The sequence below is a fragment of the Sapajus apella genome, unplaced genomic scaffold (assembly GCF_009761245.1).
Source record: "Sapajus apella isolate SASKATOON/1434 unplaced genomic scaffold, GSC_monkey_1.0 scaffold146, whole genome shotgun sequence".
Classification (NCBI taxonomy): Eukaryota; Metazoa; Chordata; class Mammalia; order Primates; family Cebidae; genus Sapajus; species Sapajus apella.
In genome coordinates this window covers 1910401-1936729 of record NW_022437086.1, presented here as the reverse complement: position 1 = coordinate 1936729, position 26329 = coordinate 1910401, and the positions used below count along the sequence as shown (strand labels likewise).

Genomic DNA, 26329 nt, shown 5'->3' with positions numbered 1-26329 from the left:
TGGGTCATTTCCAACTAAGACTGTAAAAATTCTGTTACAAGGAAAGAAACTTCTGAAAATTATAAAATGGTTCTCATTTATAAAATAGTTGTAAGTGAAAAAAAATTCAAGATCTTGCTTCCTAGGTTTTCACTAAAAGTAAAGGTTACAAACAGTTAAAAATTCTAGTGAATATGTATAATTCTATATATAAAATGTGCCTGAATACATAAGGTATGTTTTTAATAGGAAAAAAAGTTCCTTTATTTTATGGGCATAAAAATGTGGTCCTTACTGAGAAAAGAATGATTTAGAGTCAGGAACAGTGGCTCACATGAGGGAGGCTGTGGTGGGAGGATCACTTGAGGCCTGGAGCTTCAGGCTGCAGTGCGCTATGTATGATTGTGCCACTACTGTACTCCAGTCTGGCTGACAGAGTGAGACCCTGTCTCAAAAAAATAAAAATAAATTTTTTTTAATTAAAAAAATTTTTAAAGAACAATTTTGTCTAATTTAGAATTTATTTAAAGGTTACAGTATTTCAAAATACAGATATGAGAAAGAAACAATACAGAAAGGGAGAGAGACATGTGAAAAAAGTTATGGATATGAAGATATGTTTTTTAAGGAAGGTTAAAAACAAAAAAATAACTTTGTATGAGAAAGAATCTCATGCAATAAATTTTTGTTCTAAACTAAAGTGACTCGTTATTAAGGATAAGGAATTGTAGGACAAAGCAGAAAGTCCAAGCACACCAACAATGATCTGAGAAAAGTCATAATCAAGTTCAGGAAAAGACAATGTATAAAAGGAATTTTGCATGTCATTAAATTGGCTATAATTAAAAGGGACTGTTTATACTGTCTTTCTAAACACTGAACTATGATGCTAAAATATACTAATATAAAAACATTTAAATTTGGTTACCTATGTTAAAACAACAGGGTTTACCTAAAGTATTTGCTCTTAATAAAATTGTAACCGGTTTTGATTTTTACTTCTGAAATGTTTAACACTCATCTTCTAAACTATTTCTGTTTCCTCCTGAGATCTCATTAATTGTCCTACTCTCAGGTTGGAGATGTAGTGTTTTTCATTTCACTTCTTCAGGAAAAGTTCTTTCTTTTTGAAATTTCTCAAATTTATATTAGAAGCACAACCTTTGCTGTACCTCACTGTAACTTCCAGGTCATGCATCATTGCCTTCTGTTCTTTCTCCTCTTAAAAAGGTATACCTTTTTGCTTGGCTGGGGTGATAACTCTCTCCAACCTTTTTGTCAACTCCTGTAACTTTTTTTTCCTAGTTCTAACTCTGCTGTTACGGCCTGACAGTAACATGTTTATATTAAAAGCCTACAAAGCAATGTTTTCCTACAGTATAATTTGACTCTGTACTCTTGGCTTTTCTTGATGTGTCTAAATTGTTCCCTGTAATGAGGAAACTTCACATGCTGTTACTAAAAATCATGTATTCCCCTACTCAAGGTACTAGGGTTTTCGCTGTTGTTTTTCTTTGTAGACATTCTGTCTCACTCTGTCACCTAGGATGGAGTGCAGCGGCGTGATCTCAGCTCAATGCAACCTCTGCCTCCCTGGTTCAAGCAATTCTCCTGCCTCAGCCTCCTGAATAGCTAGGATTACAGGTGCACACCGCCATGCCCCGCTAACTTTTGCCTTTTTAGTCAAGATGGCATTTTACCATGTTGGGCCAGGCTGGTCTTGAACTCCTAAACTCAAGTCAATCCACCTGCCTCGGGCTTCCAAAGTGCTGAGATTACAGGCGTGACCCCCCATGCCCAGCCACAAGGTACTAGTTTTTGTCTTTACATTCCTCTATACACTCATGACCTAGATAGACACTTTCTGTTTCTGACTGAATTCAAGTACCCTTTTAATCAGGTTTGACTTCCAGGTTATCTAAATGAGTTCCCCATAAAGAGAAGCAATCACATTACAAAAGATTTTTCTTTGCATTTCTGGTGACTGGCCTTAAGAAAAAACAAACATTTTATGTTCATCAAGAAAATCCCCTATGCTGTCTTTATTAGATTTTCAATTACTTGGGAAAACTGAGCTTAAAAAGGTTAAGGTTTTTCTATCCATGTGACTTTCCATATTCCTTTTGAAGTCTTTTAATTATTACTCTGATTAAATGAATAACTATTATTTATGAGTGACCTGTGATGATTCTGGTTTGATCAAGTGTTTCGAACCTTTTGGCATCTCTGGAAGGTTTCCACAGAATCAAAATCCAAAGTTGTTTCTGACCTAAAATTAACTTTAGGATTTTCTGTTTAGGCCCCTGAAAACCGTCAAAGAGTAAATGTCACATCTTATAGAGATATTAAATGATTCGTCTTATTTGGAAAATTATATGGAATGCATTGACAAATTATAAGTGTTCAGATCTTCTTTCGGTTATATTTATGGGTATGTTATTGATATAAATATCCTAAAAAGGATGTAAACTCATTACAATATAAGGTTATCAGTCATAATTGATTCTTTCCTAAAGTTATATTTGTATGGATATGTTATTAATATGAATATTCTAAAGATTATATGAAATTTATAGAAGTCTGATGGCCCTATGATCCTGGTTGTTATCTTAAAACGCTGCATGGAAGAAATAACAAATTCCTTGTCAGTTGGGAAATTTCACTGGATCTTAACCATGGCTATCCTAAGTTGTTGTCAGCCACTGTTACTGTTCTGAATTATTCTGTGAAAACATCTGCAATCAGCTACACTTCAAAACTACTTTCTTTTTTTTTTTTTTTTTTTTGAGACGGAGTTTCGCTCTTGTTACCCAGGCTGGAGTACAATGGCGCGATCTCGGCTCACCACAACCTCCGCCTCCTGGGTTCAGGCAATTCTCCTGCCTCAGCCTCCTGAGTAGCTGGGATTACAGGCACGCGCCACCATGCCCAGCTAATTTTTTGTAGTTTTTTAGTAGAGACGGGGTTTCACCATGTTGACCAGGATGGTCTCGATCTCTTGACCTCGTGATCCACCCGCCTCGGCCTCCCAAAGTGCTGGGATTACAGGCTTGAGCCACCGCACCCGGCCAAACTACTTTCTATTAAAATGACTCCAAACAAGTACTTTTTGTTTTTTTGAGATGGGCGTCTCACTCTGTCACCCAGGCTGGAAAGCAAAGGTGAGATCTCAGCTCACTACAACCTCTGCCTCCCGAGTTCAAGTGATTCTTCTGCCTAAGCCTCCCGAGTAGCTGAGACTACAGGTGGGCGCCATCACACCCAGCTAATTTTTGCATTTTTAGTAAAGACAGGAGCTCACCATATTGGCCAGGCTGGTCTTGAACTCCTGACCTTATGATTCCCTAGCCTCGGCCTCCCAAAGTGCTGGGATTACAGGCGTGAGCCACGGCGCCTGGCCCAACAAGTACTCTTAAACACATTTCTGATAACTTTAAGATTAACGGACTATATAACAACTTACAGAACTTTAATATATTAAAGAAACTGACGGGCTCATAAAACTGCTAATGGCCAGCCTTGTAGTGTAAAGGGTCTGCATCTGACTCCATAAAATTGCTAATCAAGATCAATCAAACCTAAAATTTAATGACTTAAAATTAAGTAATTGATGACAATAATATGTTTGTGATTTTTCATTTTTGGTTCTTAAATGTTTTGTCTTACAGTTTAAGAAATTTTTCTCACATACACTATCTATAATACAACAATTTGGTAAAGTACACTTTTCGCGAACAAAGACGGAACCATTTGCTTTTTCTCCCTATTGGCTTCCTCCCCAAATCTGCAAACCATTTGTATTCTTATTTTTCTTTGCATGAAGTCAATAAAAATCTGCTCTCAAGCAGGATAAAACTGGAAATATAAACGTTGGTTATATTACGGGGGCTCTGACTGAAATGTCTTATTTAAAAATGTGCGTTGAATGCCTGGCTTCCAGAGTTCCTAGACTTAGAGTGAGTCAGTAAAAACTGTCACTTCCTGGCACGACCAAGATCCTTAAGACTGTACGTAAGATGTAAAATCTGCCCTGGCTTGGCTTCCTAGCTCAAGAGGTTTCTAAATCTGAGATTCCTGTGTGATCAATGTGGGAAAAACAGTTTTTTATACTCTATAGAAAAACTATAGTATAATATACCTGTTTTTATAGATTGTAGCCCCGTGCATTGTTTTAAGGTTCTTATCTACCTGTAGACTGGACTATATCCTGAATTCTCCTAATTTCCTCCAATATTTGGTCATAACTCTCTAGCTGGCTTACAAAGCTTTATAAGCTGAAACTAGATAATTTTTTTTTGAGACGCAGCTTCACTCTGTTGCCCAGGCTGAAGTACAGTGGTATCATCATGACTCACTGCAGGCTCCGCCTCCCGGGTTCAAGTGATTCTCGGACCTCAGCCTCCGAAGTAGCTGGGACTACAGGCACACGCCACCACGCCTGTCTAACTTTTGTATTTTTAGTAGAGACAGGGTTTCACCATGTTGGCAAGGCTGGTCTTGAACTCCTGACCTCAAGTGATCTGCTGGCCTTGGCCTCCCAAAGTGCTGGGATTGCAGGTGTGAGCCACTGGCACCCAGCTGAAACTAGATAAATTTAAGAAATGCCTATGTCTCATTTATGAACCACAAAGATTCATCAAACTGCCCCAATGTTATGACCAAAGATATTCAAACTACGAACCAGAATAAAAAGTTGATATTTTTATACTGTAAATAGCTTTTCCCAAGTAGCTGTAATAAGACTCCGTATCGTAATGAGACTTTTACCCCTCTTAATACGACTTTTCACACCTGGCAGACTAACAGTGTCATTGAAGTTTTACAATCAATAGCCTCTGCTGGTAACTTAACAAAACCTAACTTAAGAAATGCTTTTATATCGATTCATTAAGAAAATGTCTATGCTATTTCTAATATGACAAGCTGTGTGTGGATAAATTCCTCTGGGAAAGCTGAAACCCATATATACAAAACAAAACAGGCCACACGGTTACAAAGGTGTCACCTAATTCCCTATGGTGATTTGATTTATTCAATTGGTTTTCTTTAAGCCTAGATTCACGACTCAAAGCCATTATGCAAACTGACATTGTCGTATTACTATTAAGTTTAGTTTTTATTTTTCCTTTGTAAACTTTGTATCTGGGCCAGGCACAGTGATTCACACTTGTAATCCTAGCCCTTTGGGAGACCGAGGCAGGTGTATCACTTGAGGTAAGGAGTTTGAGACCAGCCTGGCCAACATGGCCAAACCCTGTCTCTACTAAAAATACAAAAATAAGCTGGGCATGGTGGTGGCGCATGCCTGTAGTCCCAGCTACTTGGGAGGCTGAGGCAGGAATCACTTGAACCCGAGAGGTGTAGGTTGTAGTGAGCTGAGATTGTGCCACTGCACTCCAGCCTGGGCAACAGAGTGAGACTCCGTTTTTCAAAAAAAAAAAAGGAAATTTTGTATCTGTTACTTCTTAAATTTTTACACAAGTATAACTCTTAACAAAATAATGTTGGCCCTATACTTTGAGATGGTAACAAAAGACTACAGAACAGACAAAACTGAACTTAATACGAGACTCCAGATAGACTTAGTCTGAGGGCAACTCCTTTCAAACCTCCTTTGCTGCTCAAACGTGGCTAAAAGGGTTTTGACACTGGCTCATAGTCACCAATCACTAATCGCAACGTGGGATGTGACCAGCAATCACGACAGGGCCATCCAGACACTAGGCAACAACAAAACTTAACTACAGGCCAGGCACAGTGGCTCACACCTGTAATCTCAGCACTTTGGAAGGCTGAGGTGGGTGGATCACCTGAGGTCAGGAGTTCAAGACCAGCCTGGCCAACATGGCAAAACCCTATCTCTACTAAAAATATAAAAATTTGTTGGGAGTGGTGGCGGGCACCTGTAATACCAGCTATTCAGGAGGCTGAGCCAGAAGAATGACTTGACCAGGAGGCGGAGGTTGCTGACCACTCTACTGTACTCCAACCTGGGCAACAGAGTGAGACTCAGTCTCAAAAAAAAAAAAAAGCTTAACTACAAGGCAGGCACAGCATGGTGGCTCACACCTGTAATCCCAGAACTTTGGGAGGCCAGGGCAGGTGGATCACTTGAGATCAAGAGTTTGAGACCAGCCTAGCCAACATGGTGAAACCCTGTCTCTACTAAAAATATAAAAATTACCCAGGCGTGGTGACAAGTACCTGCAGCCCCAGCTACTCAGGAGGCTGAGGCACGAGAATCACTTGAGCCTGGGAGGTGCAGCTTGCAGGGAGCCGAGATCACGCCACTACACTCCAGCCTGGGAAACAGAGCGAGGCTTCGTCTCAAAAAATAAATAAATAAATAAAAATAACAGGATGACTGATCAGTCATGCTTTCTGAGAAAGATCTTGATCAAAAGGAAGAAATGTAAAAGTTGTCAGCATCAAAATAGAGTTACTAATGTTAAGAAAAACAGAGACAGGGAAGCCCATGAAGAGAGTTATCTTGTATGCCTGGTAATGAAAAAGTCTCTACAAAAACCACAACCTTGCACAAAGGCTGCCACAACCTTACCCAAAAAAAAAGTGTTTCTCTGACAGCATCATCTGCCCAGCAACTGCCAGTCTAATCTCGGGCTGCCGTCACCCTTGTCACTCATCTTTGTAGCCAAGGATAATTATTTCAAAACAATTATATAATCCTCATTTTTTCCTTTAAAATTCTTTGTCTTCATTTCTCTTCCCTGTTATCTGACTTATAATAACTTATAAACAAATTAAATAGTAAACTTTGTCTTCCTATACCTCCCCAATACACGTAACAGTTTACTGCGGCTTATGTATTCCCATTGCAATGGTCTATTCTGAAATAACCACCATTTTCTTCTAGAGAGCCCCTCTTTGTTATTTAGGTTGACAAGTCTTCAACAAATGGTGCCAAAACAACTGGATATCCATACTGGCAGAGGTGGGATAAATCTTGACCTTTACCTCATACCATTCATAGAAATTAATTCAAGACTAATCATAAGCCCAAACATAAAAGTTAAAACTGGGCCGGGCACGGTGGCTCATGCCTATAATCCCAGCACTTTGGGGTGCTGACGCAGGCAGATCAACAGGTCAGGAGATTGAGACCATCCTTGCCAACATGGTGTCTCTACTAAAATACAAAAAATTAGCTGGGGATGGTGCATGCCTGTAGTTCCAGCTACTCGAGAGGTTGAGGCAAGGAAATCGCTTGAACCTGGGAGGCAGAGGTTGCAGTGAGCCGAGACTGCATATGGGGCCAGGCGCGGAATCTCGCACCTGTAATCCCAGTATTTTCAGAGGCCAAGGCAGGCAGATTGCTTGAGTCCAGGAGTTCAAAACCAACATGGGCAACACGGTGACACCCTGTCTTTACAAAAAATACAAAAACAAATTTTTGCCAGGCATGGTGGCACACTACTTGGGAGGCTGAGGTGGGAGGATCGCTTCAGCCCAGAAGGTGGGAGGCTGCAGTGAGCCAAGACTGCACCACTGGACTCTAGCCTGGATGACAGAACAAGACCCTACCTCAAAAAATAAAAAATAACTGGCTTATTTCACACAGGTTGCTTAGGAGGAATCCACCATGCAAATCTGTCCGCCCCCTCAGCCACTGAGCCCCCAAAGATTCTGTATCAAAACTAAAGACCTGCTATGGCAGTGAAAAAAAGAAACTGAATTTGTTATTTTCACCTAAGGAAAAATGATAGACATAAATCAAACCTGTGGTGCAGGACAGGACTCTGCCTCCTATAGGATCTCTCTGATTCACATACTCGAAGAATGATTTGGTGTGGAGTAGCTGGAGGACTATTTAAATTTTGCAAACTATCTCTTGTGGGTTGTGTTTTTTTTTTTTTTTTTTTTTTTTTGAGATGGAGTCCCACTCTGTCGCCAGGCTGGAGTGCAGTGGCATAACCTCAGGTTCTTGGCTCACTGCAACCTCCACCTCCCAGGTTCAAGCGATTCTCCTGCCTCAGCCTCTTGAGTAGCTGGGATTACAGGCATGCACCACCACGCCCAGCTAATTTTTATATTTTTAGTAGAGAAGGGGTTTTGCCTTGTTGGCCAGGCTGGTCTTGATCTCTTGACCTCGTGATCTGCCCACTTCCCGAAGCACTGGGATTACAAGTGTAAGCCACCGCACCAGGCCAATACTTTTAATACTTCCTTACTTTATAATCTTTCTTCTCTACCTTACTATTATTTTCTTACACATTTATAAGACAAAGAATGTGTTAGAAGAAGCCTAGTTTCATAATTTATGGGAAGGTACAAGGAAAATGGTGGCAACTCTGTGGGATGGACATGCAGTAGGGTGGCATGGTGAGCAAGGCACTGCCATTCGTGTGTGCAGCATTGGAACTGTGCTACCATTCCATTGTATTGATTGAGAAGATACTGAAAAATATGATAGAAGTGATATTTACTATTCCCTGTTACCTGTTTGCATGCATCATGCATATGTATGTGTCTTCCTTAAAATGAGTTTTCCCACAGACATGAGTTTCCATTAAACACATAACCATGCAGCACTGTAGACTATAAGTTGAAATATGAAAATGTATATCTAACACATAAGAGACTAATCAATTACAACTACAGAAAACTGCTTTAACAAAATTAAGACTACATACAAAGCTTCTAGAAGAAAATCTAGAACATCTCTGTGACCCTGTAGTTGGCAAAAATTTCTAAAAATACAAAACACTAACCATAAAAGAAAAATATGATATACTGAACTGTATCCAAATTAAAATTTTCAAAAGATACATTTATGGAAATAGAAATGCCACAGACTAGAGAAATATTCACAATGCACATTTGACAAAAGATTCACATCCACAACATATAAAGAATTTCTAGAAATTCTTTGACTCAATTAATATAGAGTCAAACAACCAGTTTGAACAAAGACATGAACAGACATTTCGCAGGTATAAACAGCCAATACGCACATCACAAGATGCTCCTGGCTGGGCACAGTGGCTCACACCTGTAATCCTAGCACGTTGGGATGCCAAGGCAGGTGGATCACATGAGGTCAGGAGTTTGAGACTAACCTGGCAAATATGGTGAAACCCCCGTCTCTACTAAAAACACAAAAATTAGCTGGGTATGTTGGCACATGCTTATAATCTCAGCTACTCGGGAGACTGAGACATGAGAATTACTCGAACCCAGGAGGCACAGTGATCAGAGATGGCACCACTGCACACCAGCCTGGGCAACAGAGTGAGACTCTGTCTCAAAAAAATAAAATACAAATGTTCCTAATCATCAACTATCGCCAACAAAATGTGAATTAAAACCACAATGAGGTCCAACTTCACAACCATGAGAATTCCAAAAATCAGACAATACCACACAATGGTGACAATGTATAACAAACAGAACTTTCATAAATTGCTGAGCAAGTATAGAGGAGCACAACCACACTGACAACAGTTTGGGAGCTTCTTCTACAGTTAAATATACACCCACTCTATGACTTAACGACTGCACTTCTAGGTATTTACCCAAGGAAAACTGAAGTTTACATTCACAAAGTCTTGTGAAAGAACGTTCATAGCACTTTTTTTCATAATAGTCAAAACTAAAAACCGACAAAATATCTATCTACAGATTTTTTAAAACTGGTATATTCATACAATGGCATACTACTGAGCAATAAAAGTGAAGGAACCACTAATACATGTTACATGATACAACATGGATACATCTCAAAAATACACTGAGTTTAAGAAACCAGTTGCAAAAGACTGCACATTACATGATCCCACTCATATGAAATTCTTTTCTTTTTTTCTTTTGAGACAGAGTCTCACTCTTATCACCCAAACTGGAGTGCAGTGACGCGATCTGGGCTCACCGCAGCCTCTGCCTCCTGGGTTGAAATGATTATCCTGCCTCAGCCTCCCAAGTAGCTGGGATTGCAGGCACCCACCACCACACCTGACTTATTTTCGTATTTTTCCTACAAACGGGGTTTCACCATTTTGGCCAGGCTGGTCTCATACTCCTAACGTAAAGTGATCCGCCCACCCCCCCTCCCAAAGTGCTGGGATTGCAAGTGTTAGCCAGCGCACCTGGCCACTCAATATGAAATTCTAAAAAGGCAAAACTAAGTAAGAGTAATAGCAATTAGAACAATAATTCCCTAGGGAAAGAGAGTTATTGATTAGAAATTGGCACAATAAAGTTATTGGGGTGGGGAAACAGCTTATATCTTCACTGGAGCTGGTGAATATAGGTTCTACATCTATCAAAATTTGCTGAACTCATTTTGAAGAATCATTTTAAAACGTGCATTTTATCAAATGTAAATTATACCTCTAAATAGTAAATGTACTGACAGGGTGTAATAGTTATTTAAAAGTTGCATATGATAGACATATTAAATAAAAACAAAAAAATACCTTTGTCCACCTGCAAAGCTTCACCCCAGAGTGGCTCCCAATCAACTGATAACCTGAGTGGAAAAGCAGGGAACACAAAGTTGAACTGATCCAAAGCGTCATATCAAAAAGTGACATGAAAATTTAGCATTTATTTCACTAAATTATTACAGTTAACCAACCCATGGCAGAAAACATTAAAGGTTTAATTCAGCAAGATGAGAAAACAATTTAAAATGTCTATGTATCTAATAACGTGGACTCAAAATACATAAAGAAATTATCTTTTTCTATTCTTTTAAGACAGCCGCGCTCCATCACCCAGGCTGGAGTGCAGTGTCACAATCTCAGCCCATTGCAACCTCTGCCTCCCAGGTTTAATTGATGCTCATGCCTCAGCCTCCCAAGTAATTGGGACTGCAGGTGCGCTTCACCCGACCAGGCTAATTTTTTTGTATTTTCAGCAGAAATGGGATTTCACCATGTTGGCTAGGGTGGTCTTGAACTCCTGGCCTCAAGTGATCCATCTACCTCGGCCTCCCAAAGAGCTGGGATTACAGGCATGAGCCACCGCACCCAACCAAGAAACAATAAATTAATCCAAAAATTATATGAGGAGATTTGAACCTCTCTACATCTAACAGATCTCATAGGTGAAAACTCGGTAAAGCTCTAAAAGATTTAAACAACACAACACATAAACTTGACCAAAAACATACAGAGCCCTGTACTCACCATCTACTGAATTTATATTCTTTTCACAGATCAGTGAAACATTTATAAAAATGAACTGTATGCTGGGCCATAAAACAAAAATAATGATATATTTCAAGTGAATGAATGGGGAGCTATCATGAGTAATCTTTGAAAGAGAAGATGAAGAATCAGATGTCAATGGGAGATTAAAACAAAGTAATGCTGACCCAAAGAGAGAAAAATCAAATTAAAATTAAAATTCACATCTTAAATATGAATTCTCAGTAGCACCACAACATATCATTTCAAATTTTTGAGCTACCTAGGTCATGAAAAGCATGGAAAAAGCCGGGCCAAAGTAATCTCATTTCCTTTTTAAACACACTGGTAGTACAAACAAGTAGTACATTCTGATTTCAGAAAGCATTCAATACCGTTTCTCATGAGGCTTCAGGTAATAAGCCACAATTATCATGAGTCATTCGCACAAAAAGACTCTTGCAGTCAAATAAGGCAAAGGGAGAAATACAGTCCGGATGACAGCACCACTGGATCAGTGGCTGGTTAAACATCCGTATTCACACTGTGATGATCACTGGAACAATGTCAATCTGGATTACAAGTCTCTAGTGGCGACATTTACAGGGCTTTGTCTTTTATCCTCTTCTACGTTTATGTAAACATCTTACAAATAAATAAAGCACTGCTTATGTACTCGAAGGTGGAATTGAGTCCAACTGAATAACTAATCTCTGATACTGAATAAGCATTTACAAGATCCCCAGAGGAAATTCTAGTTCTTCTCTTGGCATTCTACATGATATTGTTCATACTAGCATATAAATCATCCTCTATTATATTAGCTCTATATTTTTATCTCCCAAGATACACAGATTTCTATAAAATTTTGCATTTAGGTAAGGAAAACAACTGTACATTATAGGATGGAGAGCTCCGTAGTTGACCATAGCACAAATAGAAGCAACAGTGTACAGCTGCTGAAAATCATAGTGTGGAATTCTGCATCTGGCCAAGATGGAGTAACAGTATTTACAATGCTAACCTGGAATACCAAAAAATGGACAAAATATATGAAGCAACAGTTTTCAGAACGTGAGACATCAGGCAACAAAAGATGGTGATCCCACAGAGATGGGAAACCATAAAGGGGAGCCCTCTCATTACCTCAGCTTACCGTCTAGAAACCTTCCAGGCCATGTAGCAAAGACGGACTACGCAAGCAAAGCCCAATGGACTCTTGAGTTTGGAAAACGAAACAGAGCCTGGGGAGACAAAGGTGGCTACAGTTTGCAGGATTGAACACTAGAGAGATGAAACCTATAAAGTACTCCAACAGTCTACAGGGGATTTCTCTCAAGTATTTGTCAAAGTACTGTGTAGCACATTCACACAGAAATACTACCCAGGATGGGAAAGAATCATTTTTGGAAGACTAGAAATTAGAGAAGAAACAATTACTGAACTTGAAGACACAGTGATAGACATTATCCCAAATGAAAAGAGGGAGAGAATAAGGAAAGGACTGGCGGTAATGCCTGATGCTTACAACAAGCTGTGAAGTGTACCTGTTTCTGCCAGTCAGACTAGAAATCTAAAGATGCACAAGGCATTAGGTAGACTACACAGAAGTGTTTTACCTCAATAGTGAGGAATAATTAGCCCTACAGTGAGCTGGCTCTGCTTTCATCTAAGAAGCCATAAAAGTGCCGGGCGCGGTGGCTCACGCCTTTAATCCCAGCACTTTGGGAGGCCAAGGAGGATGGACCATGAGGTCAAGAGATTGAGACCATCCTGGCCAACATGGTGAAACCCTGGCTCTACTAAACATACAAAAATTGGCTGGGCGTGGTGGCGCATGCCTCTAGTCCCAGCTACTTGGGAGAGTGAGGCAGGAGAATCGCTTGAACCTGGGGAGTGGAGGCTGCAGTGAGCTCAGATCGCGCCACTGCACTCCAGCCTGCAAACAGAGCAAGACTCTGTCATGGAAAAAAAAAAAAAAAAGATATAAAACTCAAGTTATTTCCAAGTAACTTAATCTTGTCCCAGAGGGGAAAAAAGCGGCCCACGCGGGCAGATCATGAGGTCACGAGATTGAGACCATCATGGCTAGCACGGTGAAACCCAGTCTCTACTAAAAAATACAAAATATTAGCCAGGCATGGTGGCATGCGCCTGTAATCCCAGCTACTCAGGATTACAGGCAGAAGAATTGCTTGAACCCAAGAGGCAGAGGTTGCAGTGAGCTGAGATCGTGCCACTGCATTCCAGCCTGGGCAACAGAGCAAGACTCCATCTCAAAAAAAAAAAGAAATATAGCTTAAAACTGTTTATAAGAGTGTTTATATAAAAAATCCAGTACCCAATAAGGTAAAATTAGGTCTGACATCCAATCAAAAATATGAAGCAGGCAAACAGATAAGAAAACATGACCAATGAGGAAAATAATCCATCAACCAAAGCTGATCCAGAAATGGCAAAGACATTACCAGATTAAGACATTAAAACAGGTATAACTGTATTCTGTAGGCTCACAGATGTGAAAAATACAAAAAGACCCAAACTGAACTTCTAGAAATGAAAACTGTAATGTCTAAGTTGAAAAATACATTAAGGAGCAGATCCAAGACAGCCGAATAGGAACAGCTCTGGAGTGCAGTTCATAGAGAGAACAACACAGAGAGTGAGTGGTCACTGCGTTTCCAAATGAGTTTCTACTGCCCACAGACCAGGAGATTCCTGGGCTGAAAAGTACCACAAGTTTCCTGCATGGCTGTTTCAGCTGGCGCCACAGGTCTCCACACAAAAACTCACACAAATCTCGGCAGCCATTTCAACTGGCACCTGGAATGCCTAGGAGACAGAGCCACCCATTCAACCGAAAAAAAAAGGCTGAAACAAGTGATCTGGATTGAGAGTTTGCAGCAAGTGCAGCTGGACATGGGATGGTCCAGCCCGGTGGCGGGAAGGGCATCCGCCATTACCGAGGCAGTCCACCACTACCGAGGCAGTACACCATTATCAAGGCAGTTCCAACCGTAACTCTGTAAACAATACAACAAGGAAGTTCACACAGCAGCTGGACAGAGCCCACAGCAGCTCAGCAATGCCTCTACTGGCAGACTGCGAATAGACTACCTCCTTGCTGGTCAAGGCATCTCTAAAAAAGGGCAGCAGCACATCAGGAATTTATAAATAAAGCCCCACATTCCCAAGACAGAGCACCTGGGGAAAAAGGCAGTTGAGTTACGCTGCAGTAGACGTAAATGTACCTGCCCAGCAGCTCTGAACAGAATAGTGGAGCTCACAGCACAGCACTTGAACTGCTAAAAGGCACAGACTGTCTCCTCAAGCAGGTCCCTGATCCCCATATATCCAAAGAGTCACCTCATAAAGGAGAGGTCAGGCTGACATCTGGTGGGTATCCTTCTGGGACAAAGATAACAGAAGAAGAAACCAGCAGCAACCCTTACTATTCTGCAGCTGCACAGGTGATCCCCAAGCAAGCAGGGTCTGGAGTGGGCCTCCAGCAGTCCTACAACAGAAGGGCCTGACTGTTAGAAGGAAAACTAAAAAAACGAAAAGAAAGAACTTCAACATCAACAAAAAGGATGTCCACTCAGAGACCCAATCTGAAAGTCAACAACTACAAAGAACACAGATAGATAAACACATGAAGATGGGAAGAAACCAGCACAAAAAGGATGAAAACACCAAAAACCAGAATGCCTCTCCTCCTCCAAGGGAACACAACTCCTCACCAGCAAGGGAACAAAGCTGCGTAGAGAACGAGCCTGAGGAATTGAAAGAAACAGGCTTCAGAAGGTGAGTAATAACAAACTTCTCAGAGCTAAAAGAACATGTTCTCACCCAATGCAAAGAAACTAAGAACGTTGAAAAAAGTTAGACGAAATGCTAACGAGAACAGACAGCTTAAAGAAGAATATAAATGACTTGCTGGAGCTGAAAAACACAGCACAAGAACTTCGCGAAGCATACACAAGTTTCAATAGCCGAATCAACCAAGCAGAAGAAAGGATATCAGAGATTGGAGATCAACTCAATGAAAAAAATTAGAAGGCGAGATTAGAGAAAAAAGAGTGAAAAGAAATGAACAAAACCTCCAAGAAATATGCGATTATATGAAAAGACCCAACAATCTATGTTTGATAGATGTACCTGAATGTGACAGAGAGAATGAATCCAAGCTGGAAAACACTCTTCAGGATATTATCCAGGAGAACTTCCCCAACCTAGCAAGGCAGGCCAATATTCAAGTCCAGGAAATACAGAGACCACCACAAAGATACTCCTAAAGAAGAGCAACCCAAGGCACATAATCATCAGATTCACCAGGGTTGAAATGAAGGAAAAAATGCAAAGGCGAGTTACCCACAAAGGAAAGCCCAACAGACTCACAGTGGATCTCTCAGAGAAACCCTACAAGCCAGAAGAGAGTGGGGGCCAATATTCAACATCCTTAAAGAAAAGAACTTTCAACCTACAATTTGATATCGAGCCAAACTAAGCTTCATGAGTAAAGGAGAAATAAAATCCTTTAAGAATAAGCAATTGCTGAGAGATTTCGTCACCACCAGGCCTGCTTTACAAGAGCTCCTGAAAGAAGCACTAAACATAGAACAGAACAACCAGTACCATCCACTCCAAAAATATACCAAATGGTAAAGACTATTGACCCAGTGAAGAAACCACATGAACTAACAGGCAAAACGACCTACTAGAATCAAAATGGCATGATCAAATTCACATGTAACAATATTAACCTTAGATGTAAATGGGCTCAATGCACCAATCAAAAGACATAGACTGGCAAAACGGATAAAAAGTCAAAACCCATCGGTGTGCTGTATCCAGGAAACCCGTCTCACATGCAAGGACACACAAAGGCTCAAAATAAAGGGATGGAGGAAGGTTTACCAAGCAAATGGAGAGCAAAAAAAAAGCAGGAGTTGCAATTCTCATCTCTGATAAATTAGACTTTAAAACAACAAAGATCAAAAGAGACAAAGAAGGACATTACATAATGGTAAAAGGATCAATACAACAAGAAGAGCTAACGATCCTAAATACATACGCACCCAATACAAGGGCACCCAGATACATAAAGCAAGTTCTTAATGACTTACAAAGAGACTTAGACTCCCACACAATAATAGTGGGAGACTTTAACACTCCACTGTCAATATTAGACAGATCAATGAGACAGAAAATTAACAAGGATACCCAGGACTTGAACTCAGATCTGAACCAAGCAAACCTAATAGACATCTACAGAACTCTCCACCCGAAATTCACAGAATATACATTCTTCTTAGCACAACATCGCACCTACTCTAAAATTGACCACATAAATGGAAGTACATCTCTCCTCAGCAAATGCAAAAGAACAAAAATCATAACAAACAGTCTCTCAGATCACAGTGCAATCAAATTAGAACTCAGGATTAAGAGACTAACTCAGAACTGCACAACTTCATGGAAACTGAATAACTGGCTCTTGAATGCTGACTGGATAAACACTGAAATGAAGGCAGAAATAAAGATGTTCTTCAAAACCAACAAGAATGAATATACAACATACCAGAATCTGTGGGACATTTAAAGCAGTGTCTAGAGGGAAATTTATAGCAATAAATGCCCACATGAGAAGCAAGGAAAGATCTAAAATCAACATCCTATCATCAAAATTGAAAGAGTTAGAGGGGCAAGATCAAAAAAATTCTAAAGCTAGCAGAAGACAAGAAATAACTAAGATCAGAGCAGAGCTGAAAGAGAGACACAAAAAAAACCTTCAAAAAATCAATAAATCCAGGAGCTGGTTTTTTGAAAAGATCAACAAAATAGACTGCTAGCCAGATTGATAAAAATGAAAAGAGAGAATAATCAAATAGATGTAATAAAAAACGATAAAGGGGATATCACCACTGATTCCACAGAAATACAAACTACCATCAGAATTACAACTCTATGGACATAAACCAATAAACCTGGAAGAAATGGATAAATTCCTGGACACTTGCATCCTCCCAAGCCTAAACCAGGAAGAAGCTGAAACTCTGCCCTGAATAGACCAATAACAAGGGCTGAAGTTGAGGTAGCAATTAATAGCCTACCAACCAAAAAAAGCCCAGGTCCAGATGGGTTCACAGCCAAATTCTACCAGACATACAAAGAGGAACTGGTACCATTCCTTCTGAAACTATTCCAAACAATACAAAAAGAGAGTGGAATCCTTCCCAAATCATTTTATGAGACCAACATCATCCTGATACCAAAACCCGGCAGAGACTCAACAACAAAAAAAAAAACATCAGGCCAATATCCATGATGAACACAGATGCAAAAATCTTCAATAAAATACTGGCAAATCGATTGCAACAGCACATCAAAAAGCTTATCCACCATGATTAAGTAGGCTTCATCCTGGGGATGCAAGGCTGGTTCAACCTACGCATTATCTATAAACGTAATTCACCACATAAACGGAACCAAAGACAAAAACCACGATTATCTCAATTGATACAGAGAAGGCCTTTGACAAAATTCAACAACACTTTATGCTAAAAACTAGGTATCGATGGACCGTATCTCAAAACAATAAAAGCTATTTATGACAGACCACAAGCAATATCATACCGAATGGGCAAAAACTGGAAGTATTCCCTTTGAAATCTGGCATTAGACAAGGATGCCCTCTCTCACTACTCCTATTCAATATATGATTGGAAGTTCTAGCCAAAGCAATCAGGCAAGAAAAAGAAATAAAGGTTATTCAATTAGGAAAGGAGGAAGTCAAATCGTCTCTATTTGCAGACAACATGATTGTATATTTAGAAGACCCTAACGTTGTCTCAGCCCAAATATCTCCTTAAACTGATAGGCAACTTCAGCAAAGTCTCAGGATACAAAATCAATGTGCAGAAATCACAAGCATTCCTATACATCAATAACAGACTTAAAGAGAGCCAAATCAAGAACAAACTGCTATTCACAATTGCTACAAAAAAAAATAAAATACCTAGGAATTCAACTAACAAGGAATGTAAATGACCTCTTCAAGGAGAACTACAAATCACTGCTCAAGGAAATAAGAGAGGACGCAAACAGGTGGAAAAAGATTCCATGCTCATGGTTAGGAAGAATCAATATTGTGAAAATGGCCATACCGCCCAAAGTAATTTACAGATTCAACGCTATCCCCATCGAGCTACCAATGATCTTCTTCACAAAACTGGAAAAAAAAAACACCTTAAACTTCATATGGAACCAAAAGAGCGCCCACATAGCCAAGACAATCCTAAGCAAAAAGAACAAAGCTGGAGGCATCACGCTACCTGACTTCAGACAATACTACAAGGCTACAGTAATCAAAACAGCACAGTACTGGCACCAAAACAGAGATATAGACCAATGGAACAGAACAGAGGCTTCAGAGGCAACACCACACATCTACAACCATCTGATCTTTGACAAACCTTACACAAACAAGCAATAGGGAAAGGATTCACTGTTCAATAAATGGTGTTGGGAAAACTGGCTAACCACATGCAAAAAAACAGAAACTGGACCCCTTCCCAACACCTTACACTAAAATTAACTCCAGATGGATTAAAGACTTAAACATAAGACCTAACACCATAAAAACCCTAGAAGAAAACCTAGACAAAACCATTCAGGACATAGACATAGGTAAGCACTTCATGACTAAAACACCAAAAGCATTGGCAACAAAAGCCAAAATAGACAAATGGGATCTAATTAAACTCCAGAGCTTCTGCACAGCAAAAGAAACAATCATTAGAGCGAACCGGCAACCAACAGAATGGGAAAAATTTTTTGCTATCTACCCATCTGACAAAGGGCTAATGTCCAGAATCTACAAAGAACTAAAACAGATTTATAAGAAACAAACAAACCAACCCATTCAAAAGTGGGCAAAGGGCATGAACAGACACTTTTCAGAAGAAGACATATATGAAGCCAACAAACATATGGTAAAGCTCAACATGACTGGTCATTAGAGAAATGCAAATCAAAACCACATTGAGATACCATCTCATGCCAGTTAGAATGGAGATCATTGAAGAATCTGGAGACAACATATGCTGGAAAAGATGTGGAGAAACAGGAACACTTTTACACTCTTGGTGGGAGTATAAATTAGTTCAACCATTGTGGAAGACAGTGTGGAGATTCCTCAAGGACCTAGAAATGGAAATTCCATTTGACCCAGCAATCCTATTACTGGGTATATATCCAAAGGATTATAAAATCATTCTATTATAAAGACACATGCACACATATGTTTATTGTGGCAATGTTTACAATAGCAAAGACCTGGAACCAACCCAAATGCCCATTGATGATAGACTGGACAAGGAAAATGTAGCACATATACACCACGGAATACTATGCAGCCATAAAAAACAATGAGTTCGTGTCCTTTGTAGGGACAGGGATGAATCTGGAAACCATCATTCTCAGCAAATTGACATGAGAACAGAAAATCAAATACCGCATGTTCTCACTCATAGGCAGGCATTGAACAATGAGAACACATGGACACAGGAAGGGGAGCATCACACACTGGGGTCTGCTGAGGGGGACTAGGGGAGGGATAGTGGGGGTAGGGGGATTGGGGAGGGATAACATGGGGAGAAATGCCAGCTATAAGTGATGGGGGGGATGGAGGCAGCAAACCTCATAGCCATGTATGTACCTTTGCAACAATCCTACATGATCTGCACATTTACCCCAGAACCTAAAGCACAATAAAAAAAAATGTATAATATATATTTAAAAAAAGAAAATACAATACACAGGATTAATGGAAGATGAGACATTAGAGAAGAAAAGATTACACAACTGGAAAACACAGTGGTAGAAACTATCCAAAATGAAAAGTGGGACCAAAAAAAAATTTTTTTTTAATGAATAGAACCTGAGTGAGTTGTGGGTCAAATTGAAGCAGGCTATTACACATGTAATGTAATTGTAGTTTTCTAGGAAGCGGAGGAGGGACTATTTGAAGAAATTACGGCCAAAATTGGTCTGAATTTCATGATGACCAATAATCCAGAAAACCAAGACACCCAGCAAAACCAAATAAAAGAAAAATGAAGAAAACCACACTGAGACACATCATAATTAAATTGCTCAAAATCAGCATTAAGAGAAAAATCTTAAAAGTACCAGGGGGTTGGAAAAAGATGACCCTACTTGAAGGAACAAACAAAAGGATGACTGATGGCCGAACTCTTATCAGAAGCAAAGTGAGCAAGAGGACAGTGGAGTAACATCAGTAAAGTACTGACAGAACAAAAAAAAAAAAAAGCTGTCAACCTACAATTCTATATCCAGCAAAAATGAAGGCAAAATAAAGCCATTTTCAGATATATGGAAGCTGAAAGAATCCATCACCAATAACCCTGTACTATAAGAGGTGTTTAAAAAGTCCTTGGAGTTGCCACAGGTAAATTTAAATTAGAAAAAAAAAAAAAAAAAACAATAGATGAACCTGGAAACCATCATTCTCAGCAAACTGACACAAAAACAGAAAACCAAACACCTCAAGTTCTCACTCGTAGGCGGGTGATGAACAATGAGAACACATGGACACAGGGAGCGGAGCATCACACACTGGGGTCTCTTGGGGGGAAATAGTGGAGGGACAGCCAGGGGTGGGGAGTTGGGGTGGAATAACATAGGGAGAAATGCCAGATACAGGTGATGGGGAGGAAGGCAGCAAATCACACTGCCGTGTATCTATGCAACAATCTTACATGTTCTTCACATGTACACCAAAACCTAACATGTAATAAAAAAATAAAATAAATAAAAAACAAGTAGTCCTTCAGGCGGACAGAAAAGGATACTGGACAGAACACAGACCTACATGAATAGCACATGGTACCTACATGAGTACCGAAAATGGTAACTACATGAGTAAATATGTGAGATTCTAAGATTCTAAGCATATAAATCTTTAGCACATAAATGAATAATGTTTTGATTAAATTAGATATAAAAATAGATATTTCTGTTAAAAAAATAATAATAAAGTGTACGCTTTAGAGCATATGTAAAACACTGTGGTGGCTTACATCTGTAGTCTCAGTTATTCAGGAGGCTGAGGCAGGTGGATTCCTTGAGCCCAAGAGTTCAAGGCTGCAGCGAGTCATGATCACACCACTGTACCCCAGACTAGGCAAAAGAACAAGAGCTGACTCGGCCAAAGAGAAAAAATAAATAAATATAAGTAAAATGTGTGATAAAAATTACATAAAGTTTCAGAAAGGAATAATGGAAGTATAATTTGTAAGGCTCGTCTACACATTAAATAGGATAACATCACTCAAAGATATACTATGAAATAATAAAGAAGTATAGGGTAGGCCAAGTGCAGTGGCTCACGCCTATATTCCCAGTACTTTGGGAGGCTGAGGTGGTGGATCACTTGAGGCCAGGAGTTCAAGACCAGCATGGCCAACATGGCAAAAAAATTAGCTGGGCACGGTGGCATGTGTCTCTAGTACCAGCTGCTCAGGAGGCTGAGGCAGGAGAATTGCTTGAACCCAGGAGGCAGAGGTTGCAGTGAGCCAAGATCAAGCCATTGCACTCCAGCCTGGGTGACAGACTCTGTCTCAAAAAAAAAAAAAAAAAAAAAAAAAAGAGGTATAGTGTAAAACTTTGAGCAACTATCAGCAAATAAATAAACAAAAATATAAAATAGAGCCATTTTTAAAAATTCAATTAATCTGGAAGAACACAGAAAGACAGGAAAAGGGAAATCAAAAAGCAGATGAAATAAACAGAAAAAAGAAAAATAAATTTAAATCTATAATGAAATCATATTAATATCATCCACCTAATTAAAATACAGACATAGGTATTAAAATACAAATAAATATATATATTTGTCTATTCTACCAGACTGACGGTTCCTGGAAGCAGATACAGTTTCCTGTGTGTCTCTGCATTGCCAGAGCTGTCACATAAAAGGTCTCTCATAAATACAGAGGAAGAGGGGAGGGGAAAGGAGGAAAGAAGGTCAGTCTACTGACTCCCATTTTACTACTCTTTATTCCACAGGAAACTAATATTATTACTCATTCATGCAACTATGACCTCTTTAATAAGGTAAGACCATAAAAATCCAGATATGACACTGGTACATAAAACACTTCTAATTAACCCAGTCTCATATTATATAAGCTTTTCAATGCATTTTTAATAGCTTTCCCAATGACAGCATTTTTGATCTGTGTACTTGACCCACACTGATAGTAATGTCCCAATCAACCAAGCAGAAAGGAAACTCACTGGTCCAGGCAGCCAACACAAGCGATCCGCAGAAAGAATAAGAAGGTGAATCTTTAGGCTGCTGTATCTGCCACGATGAATAGCTGCTGAGCTAACTAGAGGCTTCATTCTAGGTATTAAACTAGAATGCCTAAGAGGACAGACATACAACAACAACCCTTGAAGATTTTCACCTTGTTTAGTAAGGGCTTCTCGGAGAGCAGGAGTTATCATAGCTCTTCTTTCACCATCTTCGTTCCTCCCCGTGTTTCCAAACAAACTAGTCTTCTCTTCCTGCTGTTCCTTTTCTCTCTGCATTAAAATAAAAAGAATGAAATCCAGAATTGGCAATGTGCAATGCAAATAACAGCACAATCATGAACACCCAGCATCAATAAAAAGGTCCATTATGAGGCTGGGAGGGGTCACTCACGTCTATAATCCCAGCATTTTGGGGGGCTGAGGCAGGTGGATCACCAGAGGTCAGGAGATGGAGACCACCCCGGCCAACATGGTGAAACCCATCTCTACTAAAAATACAAAAATTAGCCGGGCATGGTGGCTCACACCTGTAATCCCAGCAACCCAGGAGGCTGAGGCAGGAGAATCACTTGAACCCAGGAGGCAAAAGGTACAGTGAACCGAGATCTCACCACTGCACTCCAGCCTTGGCAACAGAGAGAGACTCTTTCTCAAAAAATAAATAATTATAAATAATTTTTAAAAAAAATTTTTTTAAGGTATGTTATCAACCACGGCGCTCACAAAGCCCATCCTCTCCAAAGTGAACACATTCCCAACAAGACAACAATCTAAATACATGTCAGGATGCTCTTTAAGTAACTATATACTCAAACATACACGCCCAAAAACATAAATCTACACTTCATTTATCTAAGTGTCAAGCATTTTCAACAATCTGAGTACACACAGCTACCTAACTTGAGCAAGTTGTTTATTTTCTCTGGATTTCAATTCCCTCACCTGAAAAGGAAGAAAAATAATACCAGTAGAGAAGAAATATGTTGAAGGTTAAATGAAATAAAATCACAATACAACCCCTGATGTATAAAAGGTGTTCAATGAATTATAGCTGCTGTTGGTATTACATTTCTAAGCCCCAAAAACAAGTGAAAAAAAGACTCTAAACCACCCTGAGAGCCATCAGCACAGAGACCAAGTTATCCCACTACCACCAACAGCCAACCCAATAGCTCATTCTATTTTATTTTTTGAAACAGCATCTCACCTTGTCACCCAGGCGGGAGAGCAGTGGCACAATCTCGGCTCACAGCAACCACCCCCTCCTGGGTTCAAGCAATTCTCACGCCTCAGCCTCCCGAATAGCTGGGACTACGAGAGTGCACGATCATGCCTGGCTGGCTAATTTTTTGTATTTTTAGTAGAGACTGGGTTTCACCATGTTGGCCAGGCTTGTCTGAGACTTCTGGCCAACGTCCCCTTCTAGAAGACCCTACGTAGGATATTTCTCTTCAGTAATAGAAAAAGTACTTAAGAAATCAAAAGGATAATATTAAACTAATTGTGTTTCCTGATGACTTTGGCCAGCAGAAAATTTTACCAGCTCACCTCTGATTATTGCTACAAAACCTTGCACCATGCTGGTCTTCTATTCATTACAATTGGCTTGATATGACAAGATGACCCTCATTCCCTCTTTCCACTGATTTCTTTCTCTCTTTTTAAAAGTTTATTAGTGTACATATATACACATATCTATGGGTGTGTATTTATATACGTGTGTGTGTGTGTGTGTGTGTGTGTGTGTGTGTGGTTTTTTTTGGCGGGGGGGGACTGAGTCTAGCTCTATCGCCCAGGCTGGAGTGCAGTGGCATGATCTCGGCTCACTGCAACCTCCACCACCCGGGTTCAAGCGATCCTCCTGCCTCAGCCTCCCGAGTAGCTGAGACTATAGGCGCCCACCACCACGCCCAGCTAATTTTTGTATTTTTAGTAGAGACGGTGTTTCACTGTGTTGGCCAGGCTGGTCTCCAACTCCTGACCTCATGATCCACCTGCCTTGGCCTCCCAAAGGGCTGGGATTACAAGAGTGAGCCACTGCACCCAGCCAAAAGTTTATTTGTATATATTTTCAATTATATCTCCATATCTTTTTGGGAATGGCAGAGTGCTCAGTAGTAACTTCAGAGACAACACACAAAGTCTGTGTTACACTTTAGAGGAGATGGTCATCAAATCTTACCAACAGCTGCTGAGATCCACAATAACTCATCTTGGAAGTGGCCCTATCACGAGCCCCTGATCACCCTGGTGCCTGTCTATTTTAAATGCCTGGCCATCCAGCTCCCAGGTGAATAAGTGAATGAACTCACCGAAACACCCTTTCTACCGAAACATGAGAATACCTCACAGATGATATGATGTCTGAGATCTACTTCAAACTAAAACAGAGGCTGGGTGCAGTGGCTCATGCCTATAATCCCAGCAATTTGGGAGGTAGAGGTAGGCAGATCACGAGGTCAAGAGATCTAGACCATCCTGGTCAACATGGTGAAACCCCACCTCTAATAAAAGTACAAAAATTAGCTGGGTGTGGTAGTCCACGCCTGTAGTCCCAACTACTCGGGAGGCTGAAGCAGAAGAATAGCTTCAACCTGGGAGGCAGAGGTTGCAGTAAGCTAAGATCGTGCCATTGCACTCCAGCCCAGCAACAGAGCGAGACTCCGTCTCAAAAAAAAAAAAAAGAAAAAAGAAAAAGAAAAGTATGTGGCACTGACTGGGTGTGCTGGCTCACGCCTGTAATCCCAGCACTTTCGGAGGCCAAGGTGGATGGATCACCTGAGGTAAAGAGTTCAAGACCATTCAGCCTGATCCACATGGTGAAACCCCATCTCTACTAAAAATACAAAAATCAGATGGGCATGGTGGCACATGCCTGTAATCCCATGTACTTGGGAGGCTGAGGCAGGAGAATCGCTTGAATCTGGGAGGCAGAGGTTGTGGTGAGCCAAGATCACACCATTGCACTCCAGCCTGGGCAACAAGAGCAAAACTCCATCTTAAAAATAAATAAATAAAAACAAAAAAACAAAACAGAGGGGACACACAAAGGGTAGCTGAGAAAGAATGACCCATAAGATGCTGGTTGATGAGGCCAGGAAATAGGTAATAAGATTTCACTATGTCACTCTGTGTACTTTTGAGAACATTCAATGTCCCCAAAATATAAAATGTAAAACAAGATTAAAAATTTTAACACTCGGCCTGTGCAGTGGCTCGGCCCGTAATCCCAAGCATGAGATTTGGGAGACTAAGGATGGTAGATCACATGAGGTCTGGAGTTCGACACCAGCCTGGCCAACATGGTGAAACCCTGTCTCTACTAAAAATACAAAAATTACCCAGGCATGGTCGCGAGCGCCTATAATCCCAGCTACTAGGGAGGCTGAGGCAGGAGAATCGCTTGAACCCGGGAGGCGGAGGTTGCAGTGAGCAGAGATTGCGCCACTGTACTCCAGCCTGGGCAACAGAGAGAGACTCTGCCTCAAAAAATAAAAAAATAAAAAACAAAAAAAGCTCGGATGCAGTGGCTCACACCTGTAATCCCAGCACTTTGGGAAGCCGAGGCAGGCAGATCACAAGGTCAAGAGGTCAAGACCATCCTGGCCAACATGGTGAAAATCCGTCTCTATTAAAAATATAAAAATTAGCTGCGCATGGTGGCATGTGCCTGTAATCCCAGCTACTTGGGAGGCTGAGGTAGGAGAATCGCTTAAATCTGGGAGGCAGAGGTTGCAGTGAGCTAAGATGGCACCACTGCACTTCAGCCTGGCGACAGGGCAAGACTCCATCTGAAAAAAAAAAAAAATTTTAACGCACACCAAAAGCAAATGAAATTTGGAGTCAATATCTCTACATTC

The 26329-nt window shown here is 40.3% G+C and overlaps 1 protein-coding gene and 1 pseudogene across 6 annotated transcripts in view; one reads left to right on the top strand and one right to left on the bottom strand.

Annotated features, from left to right (window-relative positions):
- The window catches only part of LOC116540884 (S-adenosyl-L-methionine-dependent tRNA 4-demethylwyosine synthase TYW1), a 309103-nt gene that overhangs the window by 230161 nt on the left and 52613 nt on the right, over window positions 1-26329 (bottom strand). For all 6 annotated transcript variants that reach the window (XM_032264675.1, XM_032264672.1, XM_032264670.1 and 3 more), the window contains 2 exons: window positions 22622-22739; window positions 10413-10465 (listed from right to left, as the gene is read on the bottom strand). In XM_032264675.1, coding sequence (XP_032120566.1) covers window positions 10413-10465; window positions 22622-22739 — 171 coding nt within the window. The remainder of the gene's footprint in view (window positions 1-10412; window positions 10466-22621; window positions 22740-26329) is intronic.
- On the top strand, window positions 7690-8387 carry LOC116540886 (annotated as a pseudogene).